Consider the following 21239-nt stretch of genomic DNA (forward strand, 5'->3'; position numbering starts at 1 on the left):
AGAAAGTCTGGGTGGCAGAGGAGGGGAAAGGGTGGGGTTTGCAGCACTGCTCCTTTGTTTGTTAGGAAGATGTGGGAGGAACTAGGATTGCAGGAGTTTAGCACTCATGCTGGGAGGCTGAAAGAGCTAGTCCCAGAAGCACCACTGAACCTGCACAGAAAGAGTGGAGGGTCAAAGTAACAGGGTCATCTAAGGCTAGAAGAGCCCTGCATGCAAAAATTGTCAGGCTCTTTGTTTTCATTCCACTTATACCCCCCCCCCACACACACACTTTGGTTCAGTTCTTAAAGGCAGGGCACTTCCAGATAATGTGTCTAGCCATTAGGTGGAAATCAACATTGTTTGAGGTGGGGTGTGCATGCACAGAATGAAGCCCACTCACACAATTACTATTATTATTAATTATGATGATGGTGATATGTTAGATTTGTATACCACCCTTCATCCAAAGGTCACAAAATGAAAACACAAAATACATAATACATAATAAAACAAAAACAAATCAACCGCCTCCTTCCCACAATGTCCCACACAATGGCACTTTCCCTTCTCTCCTCCTGACATGCACCTGCTAAATCTGTACTGGGTTCCTCCCCCAACCCTCCAGAGCAGATTTAGGGGTTGTGGGGGGTGCATGGGGGGGAATAAGGGGGCAAGTCCCATTGCATGAGTGGACCTCATTCCATGCATGCAACAACGAAGCTGAATCCTGCACCCCCTGAATGTTTCCAGACAAGCTATGCAAGGCTGCATCGAAGGAAGTGGTACCCCACACTTTCCATCTCTTTCATTATTTTGGGAGAGTGGGTTTGTCGCGCAAGACTTCCCAATCAGATATAATGGCACAGCTTGAATCTGCCGGTATGTGACTGAAACCCGCTCCCCAAATAGCAGCAGCCTGGATTTGCCCAAAGAAGCATCACTTGGTAGTTGAAACAGCTCTACCGTTCATGGAGCCTGGGTAGTCCTCGCACAGCACAGCCAGGGCTCAGCTCAAGGTGCTTTCTCACCCTCTGTCTCAGTGGACTCACTGAGTCTTCCTACCCCAGCCACTGCTGAGGCTCACAGTGGAGAAGGAAAACGAGAGCAATTTGCTGGGATCCCACCAGGAGTGAATCGCCAGGAGGTGGAGCCAACGTCGCTGGCTTTCCTCGGTACAAAATAAAGCCTCTGTTAAACGTTATTTGCAGGCCGGCAATCTACAGCTTCGATGTGCTCGGCCACAAACGGCTTTTATTGAAGCACCAAATGAATTATGTGACGTCCCGCTCCAAGTCTTCCACCGCACTTTATTCCTGCCACGGCTTCAGATTTGTGCCACTTTCTTCATGCAAAGGTGTATCCCTTTGTGGGAACGCAAGACGATCTGAGGGATGGGGATAGGCTCAGGCCGAGTCGGGTCAGGCGAAAGCTCGAACCGAAGCAGAGTCAGGGCCAGGGCCACTTTCATCTCGTTCATGGCGAACTGCTGCCCAATGCAGTTCCTGGAAGGACAAAGAGAGAGGGTTACAACAGAGAACCTCAGCTTGCGGAGACTCAATGCTAAACCTGAACCTTCCTGTAAATGCCCTTGGCGCAAGGCTGAAGAACCTCCCTGGACTGTCTGATGTGGCCCATGACCTCCCCTGCAACAGCTGACCCCCTGGGTGTGGCAATTTGGCTTGCCAAAAAAAGTCTCGTTTGCACAAATAGGTCCTTCCTCCCCCCCCCCCAGGTCCTGCTTTGAAGAGGGGGGGCAGGGGGTTTTCAGGGTGTGGGAGCTGAAGAGGGAAGGAATAGCCATCCTTTCCCCCACCTGCTTCCCTCCACTGAAAACAGGGGTGGAATTCCACTGATGTCAATGGAAGCTTCTTTCTAACTATCCTACAGGTGAGGGATAGGGAGGCTGCTGGGAAAGGGAAGAGATAAAGAGAGGAGGGGAGGATGAATAGCAAAGAAAAGAGAAAAAAGCTGGGTGCGCACACACATCCAGACAGGTGCATGTGTAAATACAGATGGGTGGGGATAATGCTTGGGGATGCTTGTGTGTGCAAATGGAAGCATGCTGTGAGCATGGCAGAAGGGGGAGCAGCTCTACCCCCCCCACCCACCCACATACACTTTTGGCATCATTTCCACCTTAGGTCAGGGGTGGGGAACTTCAGGATCTGGCCACACCTACTGCATCCTATACACCTGCCCCCCCCATCACTGGCAGGCAACTCTCATAAGATTATCCATAAGGGACTCTGGTTCCCGGGCAGAGGGAGGATGTTCTCCCCCCCCCCTGTAGGTGGGAATATATGTGCAGAGAGCATTGGGGGATAAGCCCAAATTAAAGTGCCTGTCAGCCAAAGGCAGGGGTGGGGAACCTCTTTCCCAAAGGAATTGTGAAGTAGTAGGGGGCAGTGCAGAGATTCAGGCCAAAGTGCTGGGCCCTGCAGCCCAGACAGGGGTTTGTGGGTGGGGGGTGATGTGAGAGAGCAAGTGGCAGTGGCAAACTGATAGGAAGTCACCTTCCCCCAGAAATGACTCTGGGCCACAAGCAAGGCAGAAACTGGGGAGGGAGAAAGGAGCAACCCAGATGCCAAATAGCTTTAAAAGAGAAAAAAAGTGAGCAGCAGTGGCAGGGAGAGAGGAGAGGAGCATATGGGGTGAAAGAAAGTAGACTAGTGGAGTGGCCAAAGTAGCAGGGGAGGTTTGGAAGTAGCATTCATGCCCTGCACCTGGATGCCACCTTACCCAGAACTCCTGCATGATTCCCCTCACCTCCCCCATAGATGGAAGATACTAACGACTACCTCTCTGCAAAATTGGAGCTGCTGAGAAGTGACTTTGTTGATATCCCCCATGCTAAAAATGCACATTAAAGTCATCTTCACTATGCCAAGCTTACAGAGTCTTCTGTGCTGTTCAGAGTTTAGCTTTTCCACTACATTTTAATATCTTAAGCACTGCTCTAGTTTACATCTATATTATATAAACGTCACCGTGGCCCAGCAGAGAAAGGCAGGAAGGCATGAGAGTTTCTGTTGGATACATTCTCAGGAGAAAACCTCAGAGGATCAAACACCTAAAATGAAAGCATTCATTGTTTTAAAAAAAGAAACAAACCCCAAACATCAGTTTGACATTTTAAAAGCCATAGAATGTTAATCAGCCCAACACCTGGTGGAAGAGAAACATTTTTATTTGGTGCCTAAAAATATGCAATGAAGGCACCTGGGAGAGCATTCCACAAGCCAGGAGCCACCGCAGAAAAGGCTTGTTCTCTTGTTGCCACCTACTGAACCCCTCAGGGAGAAGGCACTCAAAGAAGGGCCTCAGGTGACGATCACGGGGACTGGGGCGGTTCATATGTGGAGAGGTGGCCCTTAAGGTATTGCAGTTTTGAGCTGTCTAAGGCTTTATTGCTCAAAACCAGTACTTTGAATTGGGCCTGGAAACTAATTGGCAGCCAGTGCAATCAGGACAGGAATGGTGTAAACCAGCTTGCCCCTGTGAGCAACCTGGCTGCTGAATTCTGCACCAGCTGAAGTTTCTGAACTGTCTTCAGAGGCAACCCTAAGTATAGCTCATTACAGTAATCTAACCTAGAGGTTACCAGAAGATAGACAACCAGTCCCTACGTAGCAAGGGGGGCGGGGGGCAGTCCACCCCGGGTTCCAGAGGAGGGGCGGTGACACTTTGGTCGGCCCCACCCCACCCTGCCGGGCGGGCCCTTAATGGAGGCATGCCGCCTTTTCCCCCTTCCAGTGGCTATTTTTCGGTGCGAGAGGTGGGCCAGTGAGGAGGGGGCGTCACGCTTGTCGCTGGCATGACACCCCCTCCTCGCTGGCCCGCCCCTCGTACAGAAAAAAAGCCACTGGAGGGGGAAAGGGGGAGGCAAAGGAGGCACTTGAACGCGCCTGCTCTGCTTCCCTTCCCCCCCCTCCCATGCCAGGTACAAGCGTGACACCCCTTCCTCGCTGGCCCGCCCCTTGGGCTGAAAAAAACCACTGGGAGGGGGGGAAAGGGAAGCTCTGCTTCCCCTTTTCCCCTTTCTGTCGCTTTTTTCGGCGGGGGGTGGGCCAGCGAGAAGGGGGCGTCATGCCAGGGACAAGCGTGACGCCCCCTCCTCGCTGGCCCACCCCCACACAGAAAAAAGCCAGGAAAAGGGAAAGCTTCCCATTTTCCCCCTTTCAGAGGCATCCACATGCATCGTGACGTCACACCGACGTCATGACCTACGCGTCGTGCCCCTCCCCCAGGGGGGTGCCTCCGTGCCGCCGCCGCCCCGGGCAGCGCAGAGGCTTCCTACGCCCCTGTAGACAACAGAAGTTAGGTTATCCCTATCCAGATAAGGGTGCAGCTGGGCTACCAGTCAAAGCTGATGGAAGGCACTCCACACTATCTTGGCTGTGAGTCTTAGGGGACCTGCTCCCTGTCTTTCGGGCCTCTTTCACCTGGACTAGAAGTGTGGGGACTGGACAGACTGCAGCTACAAAACTGAGGCTGCTGAGGATGTCGGAGACATTTTGTGTGGATTTGTTGTTCTTGCTGTTTTTATTTAGGGAGGGGAGATGTATTTGGGAGCAGAGGAGCTGTGGAGAGAACTGGGAACCAATCACATGGGTTCAGGGTAGAGGGGAGGTATGGTGTGGGAGGTGGGGCAGGCCAGGTAAGGGGTACACGGCACAGGCAGTTTGTGACTGTGCCATGTGTCAGCCCCTCCTCCAATATGGGGAATTGCAGCCAGCCCTTAGGTCTGCAGCTGGTATTGCTGAATGCCGGGTCGTCTTGGAGCAAGACCTCCCTCATCCATGAACTGATTATGGATGAGGAGGACATTTGCTGCACTGAAAGCTTGTTTTTGCAGAGTGAATAGTATTTAGCAATGACTTCACACTAGCAAACTGAAGGAGCATTGTTGCCTTAAAGTAAAATAGCTAGAATACCAAAGTACCATACCTCAGGGTCCTTCCATATGCTGGGATTCTTGTGGATGAGATGAATGCTTATCGCAACCCAAGTTCCTGGGAAGCAATCAACGTGGGAAAAATGTCAAGTTTTGTTACAAGGCCCTGGGTTATCTGTTTGTTGAGGGAGTAACCATAGTGTTAAAGTGGGTTTGAGGCAGCAAAGCTTAAGATTTAAAGTCGCTGAATATTGTAATGACCATCTTGAATTCACCTAGGAGAAGTGATTCATTGCCTGAGGGCTCTTGCTATAATCCATGACTCGCTTTTAAAATTGAAGACAGTGTGGGTCACATCTATAAAGAAAAATTCTGGCTATGTGAGAGGAACAAAATGAAGCAAACCTTCAGGTAAAGTCCGTCCATCAAAGAATGTGATAGGTTTGCTGAGCTCTCGGGAAACTCCTGGCACTGGAGGGTAAAGGCGGAGACTCTCTTTAATGCATTGGGTGCAGTAGGTCATCTTGCCAAGGTCATCCCTGAGGAAAAAGAAAGGCAAGTCAATAAAACAGGTGAAAGTTCATCCCAAGCAGCCCAGCTCTGTTCCTCAGGCAGACCAGTCCTGTGTTCTCACTATGCCAGGAGCTGTTATGCCACCCTAATGTTGTTGAGAGTCCTACGCTCCCTCAGCAGATGGAGCACAATAACTGCAGGAGAACCAAATGCTAATTAACACAATGCCACCAACACAATGTGAAAATGCAATGCGGGCAAAGGGTGGGGCAGAGCGGAAGAAAGGGAATTGTAGCATTATTATCAACTTATGATGGGGTGGAAGGTTCACAGGCTATGAAGGACTCGCTCACAAATTTATTGACAGCTGCACGATTTATTATAGCTAGGAAGTGGAAGGGGCAAGCAGAATATAAAATGGAAGAATGGTATAAAGAGGTGTGCGATATAGCTATTAATGATAACTTAACATGTGCCATTAAGGTAAGGCGGGGAATATGCAGGAGAAATGATTCTGAGGAGATAAGGAGGGTGTTTGTAGAATATGTACTGTTAAAAAGGAAAGGGGTCAAACCATTGCAAGGGGTGTTGAAATTTTGGGAGGCAGAATAGTTACGATGGAATGGTCTTGGAGGTGGAGTGCATATTTTTATTCTTATTTATTTATGATTATTACTTTGTCAAAATAAAAATAAATTAAAAAGGGGGGAGAAAGGGATTTGTCTCTCCCTTTGCCTCTCTCTCACACAAATTATAGGCAGCAATGACAAAGCAGTGGAGACTGGCTGGGTGATCAGTAGGCAATGCTTCTGGAGCCCCTGCTACTCACTTTAGGGTTAAGGATCAGCCAAGTACTGAGGCAAACTCTGGCTGGAGCCTTGAGATGGGCTGGGCGGTCCCTCCTGCAAGCTCAGTGCTTTCCCCCACTGTACCCCTGCTTTGATTGGCACATCCTTGGGCAAATGGGCGTCTTCTCCTGAATTCCCTGTATTGTGGGGAAACTGTCCAGTAAAAATGCGCACTCACCAGTGGATGGTGTCACGTTCCCCTAGAATGGCCTTGACCTCTTCCCTGCATTTCTGCTGATGTTCCGGATTTGCTGCAAGGCAATACAGCAGCCAGGAGATCCCACTGGCTGTGGTATCGTGGCCTTCAAACATGAAAGTGTCCACCTCGGCACGCAGATCTTCGTCAGATAGCCCACTACCATCTTCATCCTAAACATTGATAAATGTCACCTAGGGTTCATTCAGGGAGCCATTGTTTCTGACTCTTTGCACAGTGCATCTGCAAAACTGCGTGATTTGCAACATTCATTTTCACAGAATGTGGGTTTTCTTGGCACAGAATACAGAACTAGCAGCATTTTGCCGTGCCAAAAGGCAGGATGAATATGTCACCATTTGTTCTTTGAAGACAAAATGAAGTCAGTACAGATGTTTGAACACTGCTGCAATATTTTCCTTCAATCATATTTTGTTCCTTCCCCTCTCAAAAAAAAAAAAGTTCCGCACTGCTTTCTCCATCATCTGAAACTTCCAAACATTCCAAGGAAAGCTCTGTGACAATGAATTAATGAAGCCTAGCCTCGAGTATACAAAATTACAAATGATGGTTGCAAGATTCTACATTTAAGTTAAAAGGGTCACCAGTATTACAAGTCACTTGAAAATCACAGCTATATTCGGCACAACAGATTCAAATATTGAAATGACTATGCCCCCCGCTACTCACTTTGGCACAGAGAAGGATGTCGAGAAAATCAAGGTGCCGCTTTTTCTGGATCTTCTGGAGTTCTTCTTCATCCCTCAGAGATTTCTTTCTCTTTTTGATTATCTTATCTGTGTCGGAAAATGAATACTATAACAGCTCATCAGAAATTACTACCTCGCGGATCAGATTCATTAAAATGACTATGTTTAGTCCTATACTCATTTCTGGATAAGTGAATGTCTGTCAAAGAATCATAGAACTGTAGAGTTGGAAGGAATCCTGGGGATCATCTAGGCAAGGGGTGACCAACTCCCAAGAGAATGCTATCTACTCACAGAGTTAAAAACTGGCAGTGATCTACCCCCTTTTGGAGGGTTTAGTTGTTGAGCTTTTTTTAGGAAGGAAAGCCCTGTTTTTAGGGGTTCAGGTCAATGTTGTTTGTTGAGCTTTTTTTAGGAATGAGGGAGGCCCGTTTTTTAGGGGAGCCAGTGATCTGCCAGTGATCTGCCACAGACATCTGGTGATCTACCTATTGAACGTGCCTGAATTCTAGTACAACCCACTGCAATGCATGAATATGCAGCTGTCCCACACAGGGACTGAACCTGCAACCTTGGTGTTATCAGCACCATGCTAGTGTATAATTAATGTGCATGAACCACTAATATTCTTTTTTAAGGCTCCATCCCTTGCACACTTCATCAAGTATGCTCACATCCACTATATTCATTTGCAGCAGGGACTCTTATACCACATTCAGGGTTTCCCGCAAAGTCTTATGGGAACTGAAGTTTGTTAGAATTGTTGCTGAGAATTGTTAGGAGGCCCTTAATAAACTATAGTTCCCATGAGTCTTCGGGGGAATCCACATCTGCTAAAGTGATATACGAGTGCTTTAAATGGACAATGTGGATATGACATGGGCTTTTCTTTCACGACTATTTCAATGTTTTGCATGCTAAACTCTGGAGGATCCCCATGACCTTTACACATGAAAGAGCTGCATTGAGAAATAGGAGGCACATATGGTAAACAAAGCTATTCACTATCTTCAAGCTAGTGGCCTCATTCACACAACCTTTTAAAATAACGTGAAGCCCCTCAGAACAGATTTAGGGAGACATGCAGGAGAAAGAGAGGAGAAGTCCTATCGTGCAAGCAGCTTTTTTTGCATTGACCGGATGGTTTCTTAGCCTGTGCATTGGATACAAGCGTAAATGTTTGTGGCCGCTTCTCTATCCTCTGGGTCAGTAGCAGCCTGGCATTGCTTGAATTGACTTTAAAATCTAAGGCAGGAGAAAAAAAAAGAATGATTATGGGAAATTACCTGTATGACGATGGGCAACCTGGCAAGCCTTCCGAAACCGATATCCTTCAGGGGTGAACCAGTAAATCAGATCACTCTGACCCAGGATTTGATGCAGTCTGGTGTACACCAAGCAACACAGATCCATGACAGCTTGGACGTAGGAATTCTCCCTGAAGGTTGAATAATGAAATCCTGATTTTGATGCCAAATCTTACCCATGAACATTGTTCTTATAGCATAGTTTTAAAACATTATGTTAACTCTGTGCCACCAAATCAGCTCTGTGCCACCAAATCATACAGGAAGCATGCAACAAAGCACTTGAATAGGTGAATATTTCAAAATGTGAAAAGAGAGCAAGAAAGCTCTGGCTTTTCACTTGCTAATACTGCCGCTACCTCTTATACATACTGTATAAAAAGTTTGATTTTATTTTATTTTTGAGAAGGAAAGGTTACTACACTAATATAAACAACATTTTCTTAATGATGTAATGTTTATGCATAATAAGAAAAATCTGGTTGTTTTTGTAATCTACTGGAGTTTTCATCTAATTATATAAGCAGACTAATCAGTGCTGAATCAGATCATAAGAGAATCCCAAACATTTGTGCAAATAGCATTGGATGTTACGCTGTGTGCCACATGTGGTAGTTTAAGTGGGCATCAACTGTGTATTTCAGAGCAGTAAACTATGGTGTGGAATGCAGAAAGTAAATTCAGGAGAGCCAGTTGTATCTTTTAAAATTACTGCTCAGTACATTCCTAGTCTGTGAGAAGAGCCTTTCCTCTCAGAGCTAAAAAGACACTAATACTACTAACCTGTCCATTTGGCAGTTGCTGTTATAACTGAAGGCGCATTTCATGATGCTGTCAAGAGTCATCAAGCTCACATGTTCAAAGAGCTCCACTGATTTGCCTTGTGTGATCAGCTGTTCCCATTTATCCTAAGACAAGAGATGAGAAATGGTTCATAGCTAATCTCACCACTGATGTTCTGAAAGAGCCTAACATCCAAAGGACTTGAAGATTTCCTGAAGATTTCTGGTAGAGTAAGGCACATAGAGTCTAGTCCCTGTGGAGGATTTTTAAGTAGGAAAATATTAGCATGAAGACAGATAAGTTCCAAATAATGGATCTCTCCATTTTGCATGTCTAGAGCCTGTCTACTGCATTTTCTCTTTGTACTCTGGGTCTCAGCAATTTCTCTTCCAGCTTTTGAGAATCCTTCATTCCCAGCTCTGGGGCACACATTGCAACTATGTCTCAATTAAGGATAGACTTCGGGCACATCCAACTTTACTGCGACTTTATCAAGTGGCAGAAGAATCAGAACTACATCCGTTTCCCATTTTTCTGACTCCCGACACACTGATTTGAAGCAAACTTTTCTTGAGCTTTGATTGTTAGCAACATGTCTGATATGCTTTATACCCTAAGATAAATGGCCCTTATTCATGGCTCCCATATAGTCTGCAGCCCCTTGATAAAACAATGGGACAATGTTTTAAACTCGTCTCTTTGTGGCTTTGATTGCTGCTTGTTCCTTTTCTATGTTGCTGTTTTTGAAAGCCAACTTGAACTGCATATGATATTTTAAGTAAATATAAATGGTATGAAAAAATACCTGGTGCATCCTTCACCAGCCTGGTGTACCCCAGATGTTTTGGACCAAACTCCCAGCAGCCCCAGCTAGCTCAGCTGATTGGGACTAATGAGAACTGAAGCCTGGAGGGCACCAGGTTGGCACAGACTGATCTGGTGTATAAAACAGGCATAATCCAGCTCATAACTTTAGAATTCTACAAATCCTGCTGCTTGCTAACAACAACTTTCTCAGCAACTGTCCCAAGACTTTGGCATTGTTTCCCCATGGAAGCCCAAATGTCTTCTTCCCTACTGATTTTTGAGTGGAGGGTAAACACTTTTTAGTATTATTTTTTAAAAAAAGTATTGGGAAATACAGTATTAACCGAATGCTAGTGCAAATCAAGTCAGCCTCACAAACAGCAACATTTTATGGCATGAATTTGGGGTGCGTGGAGGGGAGAAGAGGAAGTTAGAGAGGAAGCTGGCTTAGATCAGACAGGCAGAGAAAGACAAGTAAGCTTTAACACACTAAGATAGCGTACCGCTCCACCTACTGTTGGAGCAGACTAATAACTCCTTCAGTAACCAATACACGGATCTAAATATGCGTTGTTGCTTCACTCCACCATATAGTACTATCTCATTTTTATATTGCAACTTTTGGTTAAATATTAATTGAAATGATTTTAACAAAGCAGCATCAGCAACAACAACATGCTCCAACAAAGCCAAGTAGTTAGGTCAATTCCCGCAACAGGACTTACCAGCATTGTTTTTGTAGACTCTGCTATCAGCGCCACGTAAGGTTTCAAAATGGAATAATGGAAACCTGGAGTAAGAAGCTTTCGATGCTGTGCCCACTTTGGCCCATGCAGGACGAGCAAGCCTTTCCCTGGAGGAACACATACATTTTCTTTCAATTGAGCATCTACAAACATAAGAGTCTTGGTATATCAAACAGAACAATCTTCTCTAGTCATCAGAATTCAGCTGCGATTGTTTTCTTTTTCTCTCTGTTTATTTCCTCCAGTCAGTGGAGAAACAAGTACCTGATATAAGTAGAGAAAAAGATGGGAGCTTTTGAGATGTCAATCAGAACCACAGATTGCTTGGATTGAAGATCTAGGTGGCAGTTCTATTGCAGCCAGGGGGGTGGGGAGGACGCAGGTGGCACTGTGTGTCTAAACCACTGAGTATCTTGGGCTTGCCAATCATAAGGTCGCCAGTTTGAATCTGTGCAATGAGGTGAGCTCCCATTGCTCTTTCCCAGCTCCTGCCAACCTAGCAGTTCAAAAGCATACCAGCACAAGTAGATAAATAGCTACCGCTGTGGCAGGAAGGCAAACAGCGTTTCCGTGTGTTCTGGCTTCCATCACGGTGTTCCGTTGCACCAGAAGCAGTTTAGTCGTGCTGGCCACATGACCCAGAAAGCTGTATGCGGGCAAGCGCCAGCTTCTTTGGTCTGAAAGCGAGATGAGCGCCACACCCCATAGTTGAATTTGACTGGACTTAACTGTCCAGGGGTCCTTTACCTTTTTTTTACCTTTCTATCAGCATAAATGGCACTGCTGATATGGGCTGCCACTTGGCAAAAAATTAGACACATTTTGTCACAATCTGCCCTAGGGTTCTTAATTTGGTAGTATCAATCAGGCCTTTTCAATTTCATGTTTGCACCTATGGCTTCCTTGCTGTCGGTCTGGTTTGAGTGAACTTATTGTGAATTTTCCATACTTACTCCTTGCTCTACAGGTTTCTCCCCCCCCTCTTTCTTTCTTTCTTTTCTCTCTCTTATCCTTTTTCTGCCTGTAGCAGCTCTATAAAAATATAGGTGGAGGTTCACTGAGCTGCATACCACCTGTCGTTCTGATGCCTCAGTGCTCAAAGGTGACACTGCATTACACAGTAGTGTACTCCCCCCCCCTTCTTGAAAATAAGTATGGGGATTGGTGTGGAATTCAAACTTGAAACGTAGAATTGTGCTGTGGCCGTGTATGAAAAAATTCCTTCCAATATCTAAAGCTAAACGTAGCTAAAGTATTGCAAACAAACAGGGTGGTATCTCACATTCCAATTCTGCTAGTGCAAGAGGCTTCTGCTTGTGCGACAGAACTTTCCCCTCCTCTCTTCTGCAGCACCCCACACACTCTCAAAACCAGGTCTGGTGGTTGGGGACCCCTAGGAAAGATTTTGAGGGCACATGAGGGCTGCAGGGAGGAGGAGAGGGTGGTGAAGTCCCACTGCATAGGGAGAAATTTGCTCACAAAACAGTGTATTTCCCCCTGTCTGCAATTTTATTATTCTATAACACTTAGTAGATTTTACTTCTAGTATCTGGATCCAATTCACTATCATAATTGATTTTATTTATTTATTTATTTAAATATCTTCCAAAATAAATGTCATGGGCAGTATACTTAAGAGGAAAATTAAAAAACAAAACAAAACACAAAACACTTAAAATCTAGATATGGACCCCCCACGCTGACAGTCCCAGAATGTACACCTTTTTAATTCCTAGAAAACCCACGCTATTTATTTACAGCCCGTTGTGAACTGCCATTAATTCTTATTCATAATAAAGGCCTCAAATATACATACCTATCCATGGAGTTATGTTCCGATAGGCCAAGCTGTCCTTTGGTTCTGTAAAGGGCAAAAAATAAAGTCAAGAAGAGCAAAGAAGACAAAACTCAGTGCTAACTCATAGCACTCACCTGTATTTAGAGAAGAGACCATAAAGCTGTGAGTGATGCATTTACTAATGTAGCGAACCAGTTCCCACATGATTCAGGATAATGGTACATGTGAAAGAATCACACAGGATATTGCATGTCCATCTAGATAGGAACACAGGCAGATCTTTTGCCATTCTAATTGAATAAGCTAGCAACTAAATGCAGTTGTGCATTATTGCGGTGATTTAAATGCCTGCTGGAAACAGCCAATCCTCCTAGCCTATCTTTATCCTGGGGGGGGGGGGATAAATAAGTAAAATAAGAAAAAATAACTGACCAATTGTATCACAGATAACTTTGTTCTGCCACCCCCAAGGCTGCCCCCCCCCAAAAAAATAAATCCTGGCTATGACCATGCCCCATTCCTTGAGAGGTCCTACAAGGGTCTCCTGCTATGTGTGTGTGGCTTACCAAAAGCCAGATGAAGCAACAATCAGCTCCCCAACTCCTGATGTTCCATTCCACTCCTTTGGGAAAACTTTACACCTGGTTTTTCTGCTGCATAGGTCAGATTTACTTAGGGCAACACGGGACACCATGCAGATCTGGTGGATAATCTGGCATCTGTGACTTCCCTTTTTCCCACTGTTGATAACTGGAACTTAACATTGGCATCTGCAGCTTGTTGTATCAGAATCACTAGGATGTCAACAATGCACATGTACCCCAATCAACCAGATATCAATGCCATTTTTTTTACCTGCTCTTGCAAGTAATGGTTTTGCATAATCAGGGTGTGTGATATTTACACAGGCAGAGAAGCTCCCAAACCACAAAGGAAAGGCAAATGGATACAGAAGGCTCCAGCCTTCTACATTCCGGAAAACCTTGGAAACAGGTAAGAGCTGCAACAAATTAAGAGAGCAAAGAAGGAGGTGAAGGTGGAATATTTTCCTGAGGGGATCAGAACAAACATTCAATCTAAATTATGCTTGAGAGTGATAGAACTAGGATCCATCACAATACAGGAGCAGGAATAAACCTGGAATGTTTAACTATAAAACAAAACTATAAAATTAAATTTCAATTTAAATGCCTGCTGAAAGAAAGAAAAACATGTCTTCACCATATTGGTAAAGAAAAAGCGTTTTATATGTTTTACATGCAATATAACACTGTGACACCAGATGGCACTTTGGAGTTCTGTTTTTTGCCAACGTGATTTCTCATTATAAAGGTTGCAACATAGGGTTATCATAAATACAGGATTTTCCAGACATATCTGGAATACTACAGTTGCCAGCAGTGTCCAGGCACAAATCGGTTAAAGGTTTCCCAATCAAGAACCTTAGGTCAGATTGTGACTAAATGTGTCTAATTTTTTGCCAAGTGGCAGCCCATATATGCTGATTTTCAGTGCCATTTATGCTGATTTTCCAAATCCAAGCTCAACAACTTTGCCCCCCCCCAAAAAAAAAACCCATACAATGCATTTTTCTGAAATGCCTATTGGATGTGTCTAGATCTAGCCTGGTGTCAGAAGTTCAGAAGGGAATTGTACATAATTGGGTTATATATATTTTATATCAATTAGGACATGTGTGGTTAAGCAGAGATTTCATGGTTTGGATGGCTATCTGCTACAACAGGTATCTTCAACCTTCAGATAAAATAAATAAAATTGAGATTTGCAGGTTTTTCTCTCCCCCCCCCCCATCATTAAGAATCATGTTTTGCTGGCATATGTTGTTGTTGTTGTTGTTCAGTCGTTCAGTCGTGTCCGACTCTTCGTGACCCCATGCACCAGAGCACGCCAGGCACGCCTATCCTTCACTGCCTCTCGCAGTTTGGCCAAACTCATGCCAGTCACTTCGAGAACACTGTCCAACCATCTCATCCTCTGTCGTCCCCTTCTCCTTGTGCCCTCCATCTTTCCCAACATCAGGGTCTTTTCCAGGGAGTCTTCTCTTCTCATGAGGTGGCCAAAGTACTGGAGCCTCAACTTCAGGATCTGTCCTTCTAGTGAGCACTCAGGGCTGATTTCTTTGAGAATGGATAGGTTTGATCTTCTTGCAGTCCATGGGGCTCTCAAGAGTCTCCTCCAGCACCATAATTCAAAAGCATCCATTCTTCGGCGATCAGCCTTCTTTATATGCCACCATTTAAATCCCAGGCTTATGTGCATGTTTTATTTATTTATTTCTATATTATTTTTAATCATTTTTTTATTTTCCATACAAAACTGGATTTCTAATTTTTTCTATACCAATTTCCCCTTACCACACCAAACTGTATTTGCACGTTTTTAAATATATATCGATGACGTGGGTGGTGCTGTGGGTTAAACCACTGAGCCTAGGGCTTGCCGATCAGAAGGTCGGCAGTTCAAATCCCTGCGACAGGGTGAGCTCAAGTTGCTCAGTCCCAGCTCCTGCCCACCTAGCAGTTCGAAAGCATGTCAAAGTGCAAGTAGATAAATAGGTACCACTCCGGCGGAAAGGTGAACGGTGTTTCTGTGTGCTGCTCTGGTTTGCCAGAAGCAGCTTAGTCATGCTGGCCACATGACCCGAAAGCTGTACGCCGGCTCCCTCAGCCAGTAAAGTGAGATGAGCGCTGCAAGCCCAGAGTCGGACACGACTGGACCTAATGGTCAGGGGTCCCTTTACCTTTACCTTTATTTCCCTCCAAAGAGCTCCAATTAAGTCTTCCCCCTCCCGTGACTGTTTTGTCCGCACTTCACACAATAATTTAATGACAGAGGTTAGTCTGATGATGACTGATCCAATGTCATCTAGTCAGCACAAAGAGTTTTGAACCCAGGTCTCCTTGGCACCACACCAGAACTGTCAACAAAGCAACAGAGTTGTGTAAAGGTAAGCTGCAGATTGTGTAACTGCACAAGGGGAACATGAAATGCCTGGAACAATAAACAGAACAGAACAGAACAGAACAGAACAGAAAAGATATAAAACACAGCAAGACTTAATTCTCCAGGCTATTTCCTGAACACAGAAAAACTGCTTTGGCCTATATTTTTACATTGCTACATTCGGCATCTGGCACCCAGAAATGGGAAGGGGGTCCAGGAATTTGAAGTGGAGCCCTGGCACACCACAAACCTTAACAATATATTGTCTCTGGTCTGCTTCATCTGAGCAGAACTTTATCCCAATCTCTGATCAGAGAAGTGTGGGAAGACAAACTCCATGCCGCAAAATGTGGCTGTGGCTGTTAATGTAAATGGCTCAATGGGTGGTATTAAACTAAGCCTTGCTCAGAGTAGATTCACTGAACTTTATTGAACTAACTTAATCATCAACATTAATTTCAATGGGTCTAGTCTCAGTAGAACTCAGTTGAATGCCACCTAAGGTTCATAAACATGCAAGGTGACATTGGTCAATCTAGATAAACAAGTCATTGTGTTGTCAGGTTTGCTGCCTTACTGGTTCAGGTTTGGCCTCATACTTCAGAAATTTACAATGTACCTAACCTTTCCTACTGTTACATAACCTCTCCTGGCTGAGTTGCTACCAATCCGAACTCTATGGACCAATGGTCTGACTCCATATAAAGGCACCTTCCTTGTTCTAATTGCTTCTGTTAACTTAATAACAATAACAATAATAATTTTTTATTTATACCCCGCCCATCTGGGTGGCTCCCAACAGAATATTAATAAAAATAAAAATAAAAGGCAATAAAACATCAAAAATTAAAAACTTCCCTAAACAGGGCTGCATTCAGATGTCTTCTAAAAGTCAGATAGTTGTTTAATCAAAGCACATACGTAATGTGTGTTTTTATTTATTAATAAGTAATACAATCCATTAATAATAATGTCTCTTAATAGTTGTGAATTTTACTCAACTACAAGCAACACCTCTTTGGATCGGGGGTGGGGGGTGGGGAAACTTTTCCAGCCCTTTTCCAGCCACATTTCCTTGTGGGCAAAGCTTCCACCAGGAAGGGCAAATGGGCACAGTAATGATCACTGCAGATGGTGACAGCAGTCACGAAATTAAAAGATGCCTGCTTCTTGGGAGAAAAGCAATGGTTTTCCCAATAGTGATGTATGGAAGTGAGAGCTGGACCATAAAGAAGGCTGATGGCTGAAGAATTGATGCTTTTGAATTATGGTGCTGGAGGAGACTCTTGAGAGTCCCATAGACTGCAAGAAGATCAAACCTATCCATTCTTAAGGAAATCAGGCCTGAGTGCTCACTGGAAGGACAGATCCTGAAGCTGAGACTCCAATACTTTGGCCACCTCATGAGAAGAGAAGACTCCCTGGAAAAGACCCTGGTGTTGGGAAAGCTGGAGGGCACAACAAGGAAAAGGGGACGACAGAGGACGAGATGGTTGGACAGTGTTCTCGAAGCTACTAACATGAGTTTGACCAAACTGCGAGAGGCAGTAGAAGACAGGAGTGCCTGGCGTGCTCTGGTCCATGGGGTCCCGAAGAGTCGGACACGACTGAACGACTCAACAACAACAACAACAACAACAAGTGTAAATGTCACCTTTGCACCGCAGTAGGCTAGTTTTTACATGCACTCACACGCCCCTAGAACGGGTGGCCCTGGGTGGAAGATTCAGACGGGTGTGTCAGGCCCTCCGGATGATGGTGGACCCATCCCTCACCCCCCACCCCACCTCGCGATGCTTTGTGCGCTGTGGCGGCGTCCGGATTTGAAGCTGCTTTTCTCCCTCGCACAATAAGTCTCCTCTCTTTTCGCCTACCTCAGAGATGTTCCCATACAGCCAGTGGGTGGGGGGCCCCGGGAAACAGCTCAGAACCTTCAGTAGCTCCTGCCTCCGGCGATGCAACTGGATGACTTTGACCAGAACGCACGTCAGGCAAAAAACAAGCGCCAGGTGCCAAATCCGCGACAGATCCATTGCAGCAGCAGGAAGGCGTGGAGCAAGTGGGCTTCAGAGCAGGAAGCGGCCTCGATCGCGTATGCCTCCCACGAAAGACGAAGGCGGCGCTTCCTTCATATTATGGATGGTCAACTCCTCGGGGCAAAGTGCATGCAATCGCGCAGTTGCCCAACGTACCGGATTGCCGTCAGAAAGGAAGAAGCAACCGAGGCCTCTGGGTCCTGGAAAGGAGAGATAGGAGCAGCTTTCTGCGGCGGGGGCGCGGGGCTGTGTCTGCGGGGAAGGGGTTAAAAGGCGTTGCAACTGCTGTTGCCGCTGCCACGCGTAGAGCTTCTCAGTCAGATTGCAGCCTCCGTGGTTGCATTAAAACCAACCCCAAAAACCTACGTCACTTATATTGTTGCCGCTGTCCTTGGTCATGAAAGTATCCACCCAGAATTAAATATAAGATGATCCAAAGGTCCGCCCATTCCAGCATCATGTTTCGCAAAAACGGGCAACTAGATCCCTCTAGCCTAGGCAGCCCATGAGCACGGTTTAGCATCCCGCTGTTTCCCGCCCAGCGACTGGGATTTAGATACATGCTTCATATGATCCTGGAGGTAGTGAGCAGCCCGGGATAGACTTTATATCCATGAATTTGCCAAATCCCCATTTAAAACTGTCATCGACACCACATCGAGTGGCAGCAAGTTCCATAAGTACTTTTTGTGGTCTGCCTTGAATTTCTTGCCAATCTGCGTGGTTGGAGGATTCCACATTGTGCACACCATGTCTGTTTTGTTACATTTCTCATATAAACTTTATTTACATTAGGAAAGTGAGCCTATTCAGGAAGAATGGTCAGGGCTGTTCCAATTTTGCTGCCGGAGACAAAGGAATGGAACCTACATCCAGAAAGTGTATGTCATACAAAGCTTTCAGATGTTGCATTAATAGCCAATAAAGTATACAGTAATAATATAATGATGATGATGATACAATAGCCAAAATATGGGAGAAGAATGATGAACAGGTGGTGTAGATGCAAATGATATCCCAGTGATACATCTGCACCTCCAGGATAGAATCATCAACGAGATGGCATTGAGTTGCATCATGGTCAATGCTTGGCCAATGACAGCCAAAGAGGGAAACACAAAAAAAGGTACTGATTTAGTTTTCTTTCTTCTTCTTACATATTTTGGCTATTACTGGCATAAATTCCCAAACAAAATGCTGGACCCAGCAGTTTACTGCCAACTTGCAGAAGACACTCTTCTCAATGTATGGTAGCAGCTGACAGCATGATGAGGTGGTGGCACTCACCTAAATGTCTGACTGCCGAGTTGCCACTGTTTCCCAGGCAGGAGAGGTGGCTGGGAATCTGGTGGTCTTTGCATTGCATTGACCTCCCTGCTGCTGCTTCATCCTCTCCTCCTCAGATAAGCAGCAGTGACTCAACAGCCAGGAGATCAGATGAGTAATGCCACCCCACCCACACTGATGTGTGGGTATATAATTTGTGATAGCCCAAAAATTATTTTTGGTTGTTCACCAGCAGTTTCTTATTCTAGTCTGCATATTCTGGTTATTGGCAAAAGGGCATCATGCTTGATAATGTTCTACCTTCAAACAAAGCATTGGGCCAGATGCAATTCAATACTGTATTGCAGGGGATTCTCTAATGGAGGTGTGGACCAAAGATTTGTAGTAGCCCAAATATTATTTTAGGGTGCACACCCCTGGCTGCTTAATCACTATATGTTTTGTTTTGTTTTGTTTTGTTTTTTTTATAAAGAATTTATTGGTTTTTCATAACAAAGAACCATCCAACATCTTCACCAACACTAACCCAACACCTCCCACCACAACTATAACTAAACAAATACAGACACACCAACGATTCTTCTTCTTATTTACATACAAAAAAAAAAATTCCTTGGTTGAATCATTACTGTTGACTTCCCCTGCTTTCTCTCCTTCGGTTTCAATTCCAAATTTTACTTTAATAACTTCACATCTCTAAAATTAAATTCATTTAAAAATTCAAAACTAAATATTTCTTCTTAAAATCTTATTTTTTGGTTCATGATAATATATCACTTCTTAACTTATATAAAATCTAGTCTTCTTATAACTTCATAGTAATTAATAACAAGCTTCATATCTTAACATATTATTTCTTAAATCAAATCATAACAGACATCTTCTTTCCCTTAAACTGCTGCTAATAAAGAAAAATTTAAATATCCCTTCTCTAGTTCAAAAACTTAAAATCTTGACACACCGGCTTCAGGATACCATAATATACCATCTTATCTTTACCCTTAATACAATTCATCCTATCCCCCTTCTAACCATTTTCCTTCTTCGTCTTACGCCGGAGCCACTCCTCAGATTGTCCTCATTTCTTATAAGTTCACAGATCCAGCCAAAGTTCACAACAATCCTTGCACAGAGCATCAGAGTACACAGTTCTTCACCTTCCAGCTTCTCCGGTTCGATATTCCATTCTTCTTTTATTTGTAGACTTAATAATTTTTTCCCCATCACTCCCGAGCTCTCACCCCAGAAGTTGGATATAAAAAACTTCCTCGTCCTGGGTCTGCCACCCCCGTAGGACTTTTCTTCTTTCCGGAGTTGCCAAGCCATTTTACTCTGTTCTTCAATAATCCTCTTCAGCTCTTTGCCAAGGCTCTCTTCCATTGCATCCATGTCCTGAAAAGTCTCCTCTGTGGGATACACCTTTTCTGACATATCCCGATTCAACAAAACCAGTTTCTGGTTGAGCAGTTCCAGCCTCAAAAAAATAATCCTTGGCTCATCAGTCAATCCAGAGTCCAAAACTAACTCAAAAACGAAACCCAACATGGTAGAAGTGGGCATAGGGTATCAAATTTCAGTATTTCCCATCTTAGTCACAGTGTTTTTCCACTCAGTTCCCAGCCTCCGCAGCCATTTTCCCTGGAGTCCGGGCGAAAAGATTACAAACTGTCCATTTTAAAAAGAGATATTTGTCACTGTCTCGTTCCCCTAAAGGGGATCTAAACCGTCTCGCTTATCCAGAATCAAAACATTGTATCCATCGCTGTAGCAGCGGTTACTATCAACGCAGTTATTTTCTTTTGCACCGAAGGGGAAAGACAGGCTCCCTTTTCGTTGTCTCTCCCGGAGCTCTAAATGCCAGAAATAAGTCCAAGATAAATCCGATCAAGTACTCACGAGCACCGAGCTTCCTCTTTTTCCCCCCTTTACAGGTAGAACGATGTCGCTCACCGCGAGCGGCGGCCGCCGCTTCGCCGACCCGGTTGGGGCATGTCCCCTATAGCCCGGCTCCGTGGTCCCTTCACCCCCACTCCCCCTTTACAGGGGGAACGAGGGAAGGGTTCGGAGCCTTAATGGGCCCGCCGGGGAGCCCGAGGCGCGGGACGCTCTTCCCGCGCCACACCGGAGCCCCGCTTTGTGGTAGCGGGGCTCCAACCCCCGGGCCGGCCTGGGTCGCCTCGCTGCCGAGGCAACCCACGACCGCCCGCGATGGCATCCTCGCCGGAAGTCTAATCACTATATGTTTTGATTACTATTTGCAGCATCTTGTGTCCAACAAAGTACAGTGGTACCTCGGGTTACAGACACTTCAGGTTACAGACTGCGCCAACCCAGAAATAGTACCTCGGGTTAAAAACTTTACCTCAGG

The 21239-nt window shown here is 45.2% G+C and overlaps 1 protein-coding gene across 1 annotated transcript; it reads right to left on the reverse strand.

The window, feature by feature from the left end:
• Nucleotides 1-1183: 1183 nt before the first annotated feature.
• LOC117048418 (cytochrome P450 4B1-like) lies at nt 1184-17693 on the reverse strand. Its single transcript, XM_033152214.1, has 12 exons — nt 17423-17693; nt 13440-13584; nt 12603-12647; nt 10766-10893; nt 9234-9358; nt 8430-8581; nt 7124-7230; nt 6416-6606; nt 5282-5415; nt 4930-4994; nt 2970-3052; nt 1184-1484 (listed from the first exon to the last, which is right to left on the reverse strand). Exons 1-12 carry the CDS (start codon nt 17579-17581, stop codon nt 1307-1309), a joined length of 1512 nt encoding a protein of 503 aa, XP_033008105.1. The 5' UTR covers nt 17582-17693; the 3' UTR covers nt 1184-1306.
• Nucleotides 17694-21239: the final 3546 nt, after the last annotated feature.

The sequence above is a fragment of the Lacerta agilis genome, chromosome 6 (assembly GCF_009819535.1).
Source record: "Lacerta agilis isolate rLacAgi1 chromosome 6, rLacAgi1.pri, whole genome shotgun sequence".
NCBI lineage: Eukaryota > Metazoa > Chordata > Lepidosauria > Squamata > Lacertidae > Lacerta > Lacerta agilis.